The sequence below is a fragment of the Mobula birostris genome, chromosome 24 (genome assembly GCF_030028105.1).
Source record: "Mobula birostris isolate sMobBir1 chromosome 24, sMobBir1.hap1, whole genome shotgun sequence".
NCBI classification, from domain to species: domain Eukaryota; kingdom Metazoa; phylum Chordata; class Chondrichthyes; order Myliobatiformes; family Myliobatidae; genus Mobula; species Mobula birostris.
This window is the reverse complement of record NC_092393.1, coordinates 34,302,816-34,316,389: the sequence shown is the minus strand read 5'-3', so window position 1 is coordinate 34,316,389 and position 13,574 is coordinate 34,302,816. Positions and strand designations below refer to the sequence as shown.

At 41.4% G+C, this 13,574-nt stretch overlaps 1 protein-coding gene across 2 annotated transcripts in view; it reads right to left on the bottom strand.

Moving 5' to 3' along the window:
* Nucleotides 1–13,574, bottom strand: part of jmjd6 (jumonji domain containing 6, arginine demethylase and lysine hydroxylase) — a 33,340-nt gene that overhangs the window by 19,277 nt on the left and 489 nt on the right. Inside the window, exon 2 of one of the 2 annotated variants that reach the window (XM_072242503.1) lies at nucleotides 12,747–12,982. The exons of the other annotated variant lie outside the window; for it this stretch is intronic. Coding sequence (XP_072098604.1) covers nucleotides 12,747–12,815 — 69 coding nt within the window. The 5' untranslated portion in view covers nucleotides 12,816–12,982. The remainder of the gene's footprint in view (nucleotides 1–12,746; nucleotides 12,983–13,574) is intronic. 2 annotated transcript variants of the gene reach the window in all.

Genomic DNA, 13,574 nt, shown 5'->3' with positions numbered 1-13,574 from the left:
TGCTCTATTGTTAGCTTCATATTGTCAATATCAAGAGTATCCAGTCCTGCAACACTATCATTATCAGATTTTGCATTAACAGCATTCAGATTAGTATTTTTTTTAAATTGTAACTTGACTTTTTACCTTTCTCTTTTCTGAGTAGTCTATTTTTGTCTGCTTGATCTGCTCTTAGTTTGTATCCTTCTTTGCAGCATTTTCTGAGTTTCACCTTTAAACCTGCATTGTTCTGATGTACATAAACCCGTACCTCAACAGTAACACAATTTGTTTGGCCAGGTAGGTTTCTGTTTAGATGCTGCAGTTTGATTCACACTCATTTTTATTCCTGACTGCAATTCAGTTGTATCTTTGCCTGTTTCCACTGAAACAGTGATTTCAATAGCTCCTTTCAATACAAGTTGTGCTTCAGTAAGGAGCCATTTTTGAATACTTTCTTGTAAGATTCAACAAACTAAACAATCATTTAGTGCATTATTAAGCCCATTATTGAACTGACAATGCTCAGGCAACTTCTTCAATTCAACCACATAAGCTGAAATGGACTCTTTTGTTATGACTTCACTTATGAAATCTAGTGTTCTGCAATCAATAATGGTTTTGGTTGTAAGTGTTCCTGCATTACTTTTACATTATCAGCAAAGCTCATTTTGGATGGGTTGGTTGGAGCAGTTAAACTTCAAAGCAAACTGTACGACTTTAAACCCACTGAACTCAGCAAAATTGGCCATTTCACTGCTTTAAAATATTACTGAATTAGCTCAGTATACCTTAGCCAATTATCCGTTGTGTAATCAAAGGCATCAATATTTCCGATATAGCTAGCCATTTCTGCTTTCTTATGATTATCACCTGGTACTCTCTCTTTATGAATTCCCGAATGCCTGTTTTCTGACTTTTCTTTAAAAAAACTCAATTGTGTCTTTTTTTTTAAAAAAATATTAAAAAAAAACTTGACCCATCTCTGCACGTGCTAAGTTGTGTTTTGTACTTGCTGTATTTTTTTTTAGTTAAAGCATCTTGCTGTGCTTGAATGCATTAGGGTCAGTAGCAGTCTCAGGTCTGTTTAAAAAAACCTCATTACCAATGTTCTGTTTTATAACTTCAAAACATTAAGCTAATTCAAAGAAAGATACGGAAGTTTGAAAATGTGAGTCTAACTTCGAGCTTACTTTAAGCAAGGCAAGCGCATATCACTTGGTAGTGTGATGACTATGCATTTCAGATATTTATACCTACAATCAATAATTAATTATTTAATTGAACAAGAATGCTTCAAGTTACTAAAATATTATTGAAATATTAAATACACAATTTTTCCAGCAAAGCAGTACAATTCAAATGCATGTTTTAATTTATATTTTTCCTCTCCTTACTCATGCAATTTAGTCTTAGTAACACCAGATTGCAGAGGATGTGATAAATTTGTTGCAGTTCAAGAAATCCATTATGAATATTGGCTACTGTTATCAAATTGGTCTGGGACTATAACCTACACAAATAATTGATTTAGTATCTTCCAGAACCAGGCAATCACAATCTTGGGTTGATTGAGCATTAATAACTCACAACCAATAACTTACTTCCGAAAATATGTACACAAAAAGGATGCAGAACTGCCATGTAACTTTTTGAACGAGCCATTTCTAAACATGTACCAAACCCTTCTGCATGACTACATTATGAATCACTAGTACACTAAATTCCAAGCTGATTCATAGATGCCAAGTTTGAATTTTTTAAAAAAGGATGCAAAGACGTGCTATTTGCAATAATCATCAGATTATTGACAATTTATGAAATTATTCATTTCTGGGAATTCCCTTCAATAAGTATGTTTCTGAGGACTGTCTATTGTTACAGAATGCAAGTTAAACAATTTGTAACACTAGCTCTTCTTACATGTGAGATTCCATAAAATAGAAAAAGCGAAATAAATTAAAACTTGCATCACCCTCATTGATCTGCAAGGTAAAAGCACTAATGAATGAAGTAAGCTTGCACAGAAAGGATCCCATTTGTTATCTTGGCAAAACAGAGATGAGCCTCTAGGGATGACAAGGTAATCATTATGCTTTATAGCACCAGCTGAAAAATGACGGTTCAACTCCCACTGCTAACTACAAGGAGTTCGTATGTTTCCTCATGATCACCTGGTTTTTCTCCAATTTCCTCCCATATACCAAAGATGTACGACTTAGGGCTAATAGGTAGTAGGCATGCTATGTTGGCACCAGAAGCATGGCACCACATGCAGACTGCCCCCAGTACATCCTCAGTGCAAATAACACATTTTAATGTATGTTTTGATGTAAATGTGACAAATAAAGCTAATCTAATCTTTCATCATCAGGTGCCATGCCAAGTTTGAGCATTGACTGCCATGGCCCACACACTCCTGTTTCGGGTCAAGTGGATCAGTTCATTGGTATTCATTTCCAGTTCTCTGCTTGCTGTCTCCATCATCATTTCTCTTTGTCTTTCTCTTGCTTCCTTCTCTTCAATCTTTCCCATAATTACCGTGCATTCTAACTCCTCTTTCCTAATCACATGCCCAAGGAAGTCACGTTGCCTTTTCATGATCTCATACATTATTTCTCTTTTTGTGCTTGCTCTGTTCATGACATCCTCCTTAGATATTCGTTTCGTCCATGATATTCTTTGTATCCTCCTCAAAAACCACATCTCTACTGCTTCAGTTCGTTTCTTCATGTTACTAGATATTGTCCAACATTCTGAGCCATAGAACATAACTGGATAAACGTAACATTTCAGTGATCTGAGGTGGGCTGTCATGCCTAGTTTAGTGTTGGTCAGTATACTCTACATTCTCGTAAAGGTGTCTTTTGCCATCCCTATTCTTCTTTTGATGTCCAAGTCACACCTGCCATCTGATGTCACCCAGCTTCCTAAGTAGCAAAAGTTCTGTACTTGTTTTAAATGTCTTCCCCGCTTATTCTCAGCCTGCAGATAGGCTCCTCCTTCTAATCTTTAGAAATTCCAATATTTTTGTTTTACTGCACAATTATTCATACAACATGTTAACACAAATGAAACAAAAGCAAGGGAAGGAAATTAGAACAGGAAAACAGGAATAATTCACTTTCTTTTTTCTTATTGCACAGTTCGAACAGTGGGAATACCAGACAGGAAAGTGGAATGCTTCCTCGAGGGATGTGGGAAGGCAGGGAAACCGGCAGGGTCCCTGATGACCACACGCACAAAGTACATAAAGCTACAGCTTCTTTCAGACCGTGTTAAGGTCTGAAAGAACTCCAGATCATTCAGAAGGCTGAAGGATTGATCATCAGGCAATACAGGGTGACAGCTAAACCAAAGGTGCAGGACAGAGGTAACTAGGTAACCATCAGGAGACCTAAAGGGATAGGTAGCCAGTTCAGTGTACTCCTGCGGATGTTATTCTCAATAACAAGCATACCGCTTTGGATACTGTTGGGGGTTGGAGGAATGACTTAGTAGGGGAAAGCCACAACAGTCAGGTCGCTGGCACTGAGTTTTGCTCTGTGGCTCAGAAGGAAGGAGACAAGAGGTGAGCTATGGTGATAGGGGATTCAATGGTTAGGGAATAGACAGGAACACGTACTGTGTACAGGAATAAGATTCCAGGATGTTGCCTTCTGGGTGCCAGAGTCAGAGACATCTCAGATAAATGCACAGCATTCTTAAGCAGGAGGGTGAGTAGCCAGAGGCTGTGATCCATGTCAATACCAATGACATGGGTAGAAAGGGTTACTATACACTGCAAAGTGACTTCAGGGAGTTTGGTGCTAAGTTAAAGGACAATACTGCCAGGGTTGTGATCTCAGGATTGCTCCCTGTGCCACATGCTATTGGGATCAGAAATAGGAAGATAATACAGTTTGATATGTGGCTAAGGCGATGGTACAGGAAGGAGGGCTTCAGGTTTTTGGATGAATAGGCTCTCTTCCAGGAAAAGTGGGGCCTGTACAGGCAGGATGGTTTGTGCCTGAACTGGAAGAAACTTGTGGGAATGTTTGCTAGTGCTGCATGGGGGGGGGGCAAAGGGTGATCAAACCAGAGTTGGAGAGGGATGGGAACCAGAGCAGATAGTGGTGTGCTTGTGGGGAAACATGCTGTCAAGCCTACAAAGTCAGGAATAAAGAGGTTGATATGGTGGGACTCATGTTTTGAATTTTATAATTCAATGCAAGGACTATTATAGGAAAGGCATATGAACCTGCAGCATATATCAGCATGTGGAACTATGACATTGTAGCCATTAGTAAGACTTGCCTGCAGGACAGGCAGCTTAATGGTTTGGGGTTTTAGATGTGATAGAGTGGGAGGGGTTAAATGGGGAGGGGTGGCATTACTAGTTAGGGAAATCACAGCAGTGCTCAAACAGGACAAACTAGGAGTGTCCATCTACTGAGGCTATGAGTGGAACCAAGGAATAAGAAAGGTATGACCGCGTTAATAGGATTATACTATAGACCAACCAACAGCAAATAGGATTTAAAGGAGCAAATTTGTAGAGTTTGCAAACTGTTGCAAGGAACATAAGATTGTGATAGGAGGTAATGTTAACTTTTCAAATTTTGACTGAAATTCCCATACAGTAAAGGGCTAGATGGACACAATTTGCCAAATGTGTTCAGAAAAGTTTCCTTACTCAGGACACAGAGGTCTCAGTAAGGTCTGATACCAGATCTCTGATAAGGGAATGAGACAGGACAGGTAATGCAAATTTGTGTTGGGGAACAATTTGCATTAATTTCAAAATAATCAAGGACTACCGTAGGTCTGGACCTTGGGTTGAGAGTCCAAATTGGAGAAACTCTAATTTTGGTAGTATCAGAAAGGGTCTGGCAAGTGTGGATGGGGACAGGTGGTTTCCTGGCAAAGGTGTGCTTGTTAAGTGAGCGGCCTTCAAAGGTGAAATTTTGAGAGTACAGAGTTTGTATGTTCCTGTCAAAATAAGATAAGGATAACAGGTTTAGGGAACCTTGGCTTCGAGAGACATTGAGTCCCTGGTTAAGGAGGAGGTACACAACAGGTACAGGCAGAAGGGGACAAATGAGGTACTTGAGGAGTACAAGAAATGTAAGAGAACACTTATGGAGATCAAGATGGCTAAAAGAAGGCACGAGGCTGCCTTAGCAGGCAAGATGAAGGAGAATCCCAAGGGCTTTTACAGATATATTAACAGCAAAAGGATAGCAAGGGACAAAGTTGGTCCTCCTGAAGATCTGAGTGGTGATCTATACATGGAGCCAAAGAGATGGGGGAGATCATAAATGGATTTTTTTTCCTATCTGTATTTACTTGTGAGATGGACAGAGTCTGTAGAAGTGAGGCAAGGCAGCAAATTAGGTGATGAATCATATACAGGTTACAGAGGAGATATTTGCTACCTTGAGGCAAATTAGTGTAGATAAATCCCCAGGGCCTAAAAAAGGTGTTCCCTCAGACCTTGAGAGGCTAGTGCAGAAACTCCAGAGGCAGCAGCAATTATGTTATAGATACAAATATTTAAACCATTATAGATATTTAAAACATCCTTAACAAGTGAGATGCTGGAGGAATAGAAGAGTGTTTAACATTGTTCCATTGTTTGAGAAATGCTCTAAGAATAAGCCAGTAAATTATAGGCCAGTGAACCTAACATCAGTAGTGAGCAAGATACTGGAAAGTATTCTAAAGGACCAGATACCTACAAGTATATGGATTGACAGGGACTGATCAGAGATAGTCAACATGGCTCTGTGCGTGGTAAGTCATGTCTAACCAATCTTATAGGGTTTTTCGAGGAAGTTACCAGGAAAGTTGATGAAGGCAAAGCAGTAGATGATGTCCACAGGGACTTTAGTAGGACTCTAACAAGGTCCCGCACAGCTTCAGATGGTTGGCATTCAAGATGAGGTAGTAAATTGGATTAGACATTGGCTTCACAGAAGCAGCAAAAGAGTGGTACTAGATGCAGCCGCTCTGACTGGAGGTCTGTGACTAGTGGTGTGCTGGATCGGTTGTTGTTTGTCACCTATATCAATATTCTGGATGATAATGTGGTAAATTAGATCCGCAAATTTACAGATGACACTGAGATTGGGGGTGCAGTGGACAGTAAAGAAGGCAATCCAAACTTGCAGTGGGATCTGGACCAGCTAGAAAAATAGGCAGACACATTGCAGATGGAAATTAATACAGACAAGTGTGAGGTGCTACTCTTTTGGAGGACAAAGCAGGGTATGATTTAAACGGTGGATGACAGAGCATTGAGAAGTGGTGTAGAACAGGGGGATCTGGGAACAGAGATCCATAATTCCTTGAAAGTGCTGTCACAGGAAGATAGGGTCGTAAAAACAGCTTCTGGCACAGTAGCCTTCACAAATCAAAGTAGTGAGTACAGGAGTTGGGATGTAATGTTGAAGCTGTACAAGATGTAGGGGAGGCCTAATTTGGAGTAGTGTGTGAAGTTCTGGTCACATCCAATAGGAAAAACACCAATAAGATTGAAAAAGTGCAGAGAAAGTTTACTCGGATGTTGCCAGGACTCGAGGACCTAAGTTATAGGGAAAGGTTGAATAGGTCTGGACTTTACTCCCTGGAGTGCAAGAGAATGAGGGGAGATTTGATAAGAGGTTTACAAAATCATGAGCTGTATAGATGAAATGTAAGCAGGCTTTTTCGGTGAAACTAGAACTAGAGGTAACAGGTTAAAGATAAAAAGGTGACATGGTTAAGGGAAACTTCTTCACTCAGAGGGTGGTGAAAGTATAGAACAAGCTGCCAGGGTAAATGGTGGATGTGGGTTTGATTTCAACACGAGAAATTTGGAAAGGTACATGGATGGGAGGGGTATGGAGAGCTATGGTCTGGATGCAGATCAACTGTTTGGTATGGTATGGTCTAGATGGGCTGAAGGGCCCATTTCTGTGCTGTAGTGTTCTCTGAATAAACACCCAAAAAGCCAAATTTAAAGAACCCATTTGTAACCAATAGTCTGACAAATGTTGTTCAACATGTAGTATCTTCAATGAAGGAAAATGTTCAAGAGACTTCAAAGATCAAAACTGACTCTTTCCCAAAGACCTTTGGGCTTAATGATGGTCCTGCATTTTCTGCAGGAAATCAAAACTTTAGGCCTCTATAGCCAAATGCACATCAATTTCACAAAGCAGAATGCTTTGTGGAATTACGTTCAAAGAACAAAGCCATCTTCAGCTTACAAACCTCACATTGAGGCCCTAAATACATTATTAGATATACTGGGTAGGCGACATCATTTGCATGCCTGACACCAGACTCCTGAAACAGAGACTCTATTCTGAGCATCAAGGGAAGAATTGAAAAGAATACACTATTCCCACTGTCTCCTGGGAATTCCTGGCCCATGAAAAGGAGCAGTTAGGATGGGTATTGGAAATATCCATCAGAAGAACATAGAAGCCCTGTGTAAACAACGCCTCAAACTACCCACTCTCTTGTTCCATCGGGCATCTCCTGTGCACCTGTGAGTAGTCTGCAAATAAGAGACATGAATAAACTTGAAGAGATATATTTGCAAGTAAAACAATTGCAAAAGATACTCTAAAATAGAACAGCATATGCAGTCACATTTCAATTGAAAACAGAATAGAGATAATGTAGGATATCACAGCTAATGGTAACAGACTGCACTGAGGTTGTAATGATTGTAAATTAACATGATAATTTGGTCACAGTAGCAAGAGAATCAAACAATAGATAGCCACTTCATTGATCCCATAGGAGATTACAGTATCACAGCAGCATTACAAGTGCATAGATACACAAATATACAATTAGAAGAGAAAAAAAGTGAATAAAAAATGTTACCTCAAACAGTTTAACAGGAAGGAAGATCATCATTTCCCCGGCTATAGGTTGACTCATTATAAAGCAGAGGGCAAGAATGACCTCATATAGCGCTCTTTGGAGCGGCACAGTTGTCTTAGTCTATCACTAAAAGTGCTCCTCTGTTCAGCCAAGTTGGCATGCAGAGCATGAGAAACATTGTCCAGAATTGCCAGGATTTTCTTTAGGGTCTTTTGTTCTACCACAGTCTCCAATGTGTCCAGTTTGACTCCTACATCAGAGCCAGTTTTTCTAATCAGTTTATTGAGCCTGTTGGCATCACCCATGTTGATGCCATTGCCCCAACACATCACCGCATAGAAGATTGCAATGGTAACAAGAGACTGGTAGAACATGTGAAGGAGAGGCCTGGATACTCCAAAGGACCTCAGTCTCCTCAGGAAGTAGAGGTGACTTTGGCCCTTCTTGTACACAGCCTGTGTTGGTGCTCTACTCAAGTCTGTCATCCAGGTGCATCTCCAGGTACATGTAGGTCTTCACCACATTCACATCTTTACCATCAATAGGAAGAGGGGGCACTGCAGGCTTAGTCTTCCTAAATTCCATCACCATCTCCTTTGCCTTGTTGATGGTGAGCTGCTGATGATTCAGCTTGCACCATCTGACAAAGTCCTCCACCAGGACCCTGTATCCATCCTCCCTTTATACACCCAAAAGGCGGGAGGAAAAGATGGCAGCGCGATGCAGTGCGCGCAGCTCTCCAGTGAAATGATATCGTATTTGTAAGTAGGATGCCGTGCACAATTCTGATTTGATGGAGACAGACGTGAGAAGCACAGAGGAACATCTGGAGAAAACTTCTGAAATGGCCGGTTCGCTGCTGCTGCTACTGTGTGATCGAGAATCCGAGAATCTCCGGAGGGAAGGCTCCAAAATCCCCGGCTTTGCCTGCTGCTGGCGACCAAGGCTAGGGTCGAAGCGTTCGGCAGAGAAGGTGCTCAGTACTCGGTGTCAGAGGCTCGAAGTTTTCGGATGACTCAGAGTCGGACTGTGGTCGGGCATGGCAGGGAGAGTTTTCTTCCTTCTCCCATCTGTGTGAGATGTGGGACTTTCGAGAGACTTTGAACTTTTTTTTTTACTGTGGCCATGGCCAGTTCTTCATCAAGCTATGGTATTGTTGCACTGTTGTAACTATATGTCATAAATATGTGGTTTTTGTTAGTTTTTCCAGTCTTGGTCTGTCCTGTGTTTCTGTGATATCACACCGGAGGAATATTGTATCATTTCTTAATGCATGCATTACTAAATGACAATAAAAGAGGACTGCGTGTCCTTATAATCTAAATATTGCTGAGTCAGAGAAGTTCTGCAGATGACATGCCTTAGTGCTGTATCTAAAGTCCGAGGTATACAGGGTAAACAGGAAGGGACCCAATACAGTCCTGTGGGGCTCTACTGCTGCTTATAGCCAGCTCTGAAGCCTCCCAAACTGTGGTCTGCCACTCAGGTAGTCCATTATCCAGGATACAATGAAAGTGCCAACCTGCATTAAATGGAGCTTTTCCCCCAGCAATAAGGGCTGAATAGTATTGAAGGCACTGAGAAATCAAAAAACATGATCCTCACAGTGCTGCCCTACTTATCCAAATGGTAGTAGGCTCTGTTCAGCAGGCAGATTACGGCATCAACTCTAAAGTGCTCCTGGTAGGCAAACTGCAGGGGATCGAAGGCTGATCTGACCAGGGGTCAGGGGTAAGCCAGGACTAGCCTCTCTAGGGTCTTCGTGATATGTGAGGTCAGGGCCACTGGACAGGAATCATTCAAGGCTTTCAGTTCACCCTTCTTGGGTAGTGGGACCACATGATGTTTTCCACACAGTCATCTCCTTTTCCAGGCTGAGACTCAGATTGAAAATGTGCTGGAGAACTCTGCACAGCTGCTGCTCAGCACACTCCTTTGGGACCTTGGGGTTCATACCATCCAGTCCCAATGCTTTGCTGTGTCTGAGTTCCCCAGAGCCCTTCTCACCTGCTCAGTAGTGAAGGCCAGTCCAGAATGACTGGGGAGTTGGTGGAAGGTGGGGACTGGTGGGGGGGGTGAAGTTCAGGATGATAGTACTTGGTATGTGGCGGTGTGGATGGTAGGTGTAGGGCAAGGAGGGGATGTAGACAGTGGTAGCCTGTGTTGTTCATCCACATGTTAAACTGGAAGGGGGACAGTTTAGATAGGCACAAATTTAAGAGGCCATAACATATTTAAAGATTTTCCATTTGGAAGTCCAAAAGCAAAGGTCAGGGGTGAGCTAAGATAGGAGATGATAACAGCACTTTTCAACGTAAAAAAATATTGTGAAGCTAATATTTTCATTTTGCAATTGGAAGGTAAACATTTACAATTCTTACTGGCATTAGCAATTTGGAAGGAAAGTGGAATTATCGATGGTCAGTGGATATACAATCAAGAGAGCAGGGGTGAGGTCTACCAACATACAGACACTGCAATGAATTTGGAAGAAGCAAGTTCAAAGTATAATTGCTGCTAAAGGGCTGTAAAGGAACATTTTGAGATCACAAGAGTGGGCATGAATACTGGTGGGAGAGCCCATACAAATGAAACTGTGAAGCGAGGACATGATGCTCAGAAGTCAGAGGAGGTAAAGTGAGGTGGATAGAGGTTTCAGGAAGAATGGAGTTATAGTGTCAGAATCTAATTCAGGATACAGCTTCTATGAACAGAGAACAAGAATTTTAAGGGACTGACACAAAGACCAAAACTACTAACAAGCCAAGGAGAAACAAAGCAATATAAACCATGAGAACTGTTAGGAAGGAGTGCAAAATATAGCTAGATGAAAGAGTTCAGAATGAGTCATTGCATTCTCACGGCAAATATTTGCTGCATGAACTTACAATGGCCTCAAAAAAGCAGTGTCCATCATTAAAGATCCTTAACATCTGTGACATCTCTTCTTCTCATTACTACCATCAGGAAGTAGGCACAAGAGCCTGAGAACCCACATTTAACATTTCAGGAACAGCTTCTTTCTCTCTGCCACCAGATTTCTGAAAGGTCCATCAACACAACCTTGCTACTCTTCATTCGCACTATTTATTATTTACTTGCACATTGGAACAGATTTTTAATGTTTCACGCTGTAGATGGATACTTTATTGATCCCAGAGGAAACTAAAGTGTCATTGTATATCCGTGCATTACAAGTGCACAGATACAAATATTAGAAGTATTTAGAACATTCAGAACAGAGATGCAAAGAAATTTTTTTAGTCAGAGGGTGGTGAATCTATGGAATTTGTTGCCACGGGCAGCAGTGGAGACCAAGTCATTGGGTGTATTTAAGGCAGAGATTGATCGGTATCTGGCTAGTCAGGACATCAAAGGTTATGGTGAGAAGGCGGGGGAGTGGGACTAAATGGGAGAATGGATCAGCTCATGATAAAATGGCGGAATAGACTCAATGGGCCGAACGGTCGACTTCTGCTCCTTTGTCTTATGGTCTAAGTAGAAAGAATTTTTAAAAAAGTTACCATAAACAGTCTAACAGGAAGGGGTCATTACTTCCCTAGCTATAGGTTGACGCATTACAGAGCTTAATGGCTGAGGGCAAGAATGACCTCATATAGCGCTCTTTGGAGTGGCAAAGTTGTCTTAGCCTACAACTAAAAGTGCTCCTCTGTTCAGCCAAGGTGACGTGCAGAGGATGAGAAACATAGGCCAGAATCGCCAGGATTTTCCATAGGGTACTGCTGCCACAAAACAACATACATCAGTGATAATTTAACTGACCCCAATTCTAATTGCAACTGAATGAATGAGGGGGGAGGAGGTAAGTTGTCAAATCGTGAGAAGAGTGCAGTCACCATTAGCCACCAGTGGTTACACCCAACCAGAAGTGTAGGGAGAAACAAGGCAGTATATTTAGATCATTATTTACAAAATACCATTAGCTGTCCTTCAAGTATCATAAAATCATGGGTGTATCCAATGAATAGTCCAAAATAGGAATAAGGTAGTATTATTTAGACAGATGAATAGATTCAAAAACCTCACTTGATAACATGAGGAGGAGATGAGTGATGGGTGCAATGCAGTAACAGAAATAAGATAAGTGATGGCTTTGATTCTTTGAAAAGTGTAACTTGAACAGAATAAATTGTGAAGAACCGTGTTATAGTAATTGCCAAACCAGTTTCTCAGCAAAGGTATTTCATGTACAATTGAACAGCTGACAGTTGAAATATTTTTGTTTTCGCTAAATCCGTTCTGTATCCCATAGTCTTCAGAGTCCGAAGTAAACAAGTGTCACCATATACAACGCTGAGATGCATTTTCTTGCGAGTATACTCAATAAATCCAATATGCATAATGGAATCAATGAACGACTGCTCCAACTGGTATAACCAGTGTGCAAACGGCAACAAATTGTGCAAGTACAAAAAGGAAGTTTTAAAAAATAGAAATAATAATAACTAAATAAGCAATAAATACTGAGAACATGAGATGAAGAGCCCTTGAAAGTGAGTCCATAGATGTGGGAACAGTTCAACGATGGGGCAATAACTGTACCTGAACTCAGTGGTGTGGATCCTAAGGCTCTGTACCTTCTTCCTGATGGCTGTAGCAAGCAGACAGCATGACCTGGGCGGTGGTGGTCCCTGATGGTGAATGCAGCAGGATATGCTTAATGCTGGGGAGGGCTTTATCAACTATGGACTAGGCCATATTCACGACTTTTTGTAGGCTTTTCCATTCAAGGGCATTGGTGTTTCCATACCCGGCTGTGATGCAGCCAGTCAAAATACTCTCCACCACACATCTACAGAAGTTTGTCAAAGCTTCAGATGTCATGCTGAACCTTTACAAACTAATAGGTAGAGGCACTGCCGTGTTTTCTTCGTAATCGCACTTACATGCTGTGCCCAGGACTGGTCCTCTGAAATTATAGCACCGAGGAATTTAAAGTTGCTGACCCTCTCCATCACTGATCCCCGATGAGGACTGGTTCATGGACCTGTGGTTTTGCACCGCCTGGTCAATAATCAGCTCCTTGGTCTTGCTGACATTGAGTAAGAGGTCTTCTGTCAGTCACAGCTATTTTTAGGGATGGCTGCAAACATCACTGGTATAAAATGACAGAGGTTTTTATCTAGTAGATGGATTAAAATAAGAAACAAAAATTGAGCTACACTTAAAAAGCTTTATACCCAGCACTTCTTGTCAGAGTAAACTGGTATTTTGATTTGGAGCCCAATCTCTTCTGGACCCCCTAATGATAGTGGAATTAAATTCATAAAATAATTGATCTTGATTCGGAGGCTACTACTACACGTTATCATGTAAACAATTTTGGAAATAGTGAAACGTGATGCAAAACTAATTGTTCATTTTCAAGTAGAAATTAACTATCCACTGCAACCCTGTCCACCCCTCGCCACCGAAATTCCCCTCCAAATAACACATGTATCTCCGCAACAAGACACGTGTCCATTAACCCCAAATTCATTATGGTTCCAAAAAATAGTGGCCCCTTCTTCAAATTACTTCGTTACCACAGGATTGACCCCTTCCCCTTCCTAAAAGCAACAGAGAACCCCGATTTTTTTTATTATAGAAACGGCGCTCCGTACCCCAACCCCTCCTCCACAGCTTGTTCCATAGCCGAGGGCAATATCCGGACGATTGGCTGGGTCAAGCCGGCTGCCGTCAGCTGGGGTTTAGCAGCCTCCTTGCCCATCCGT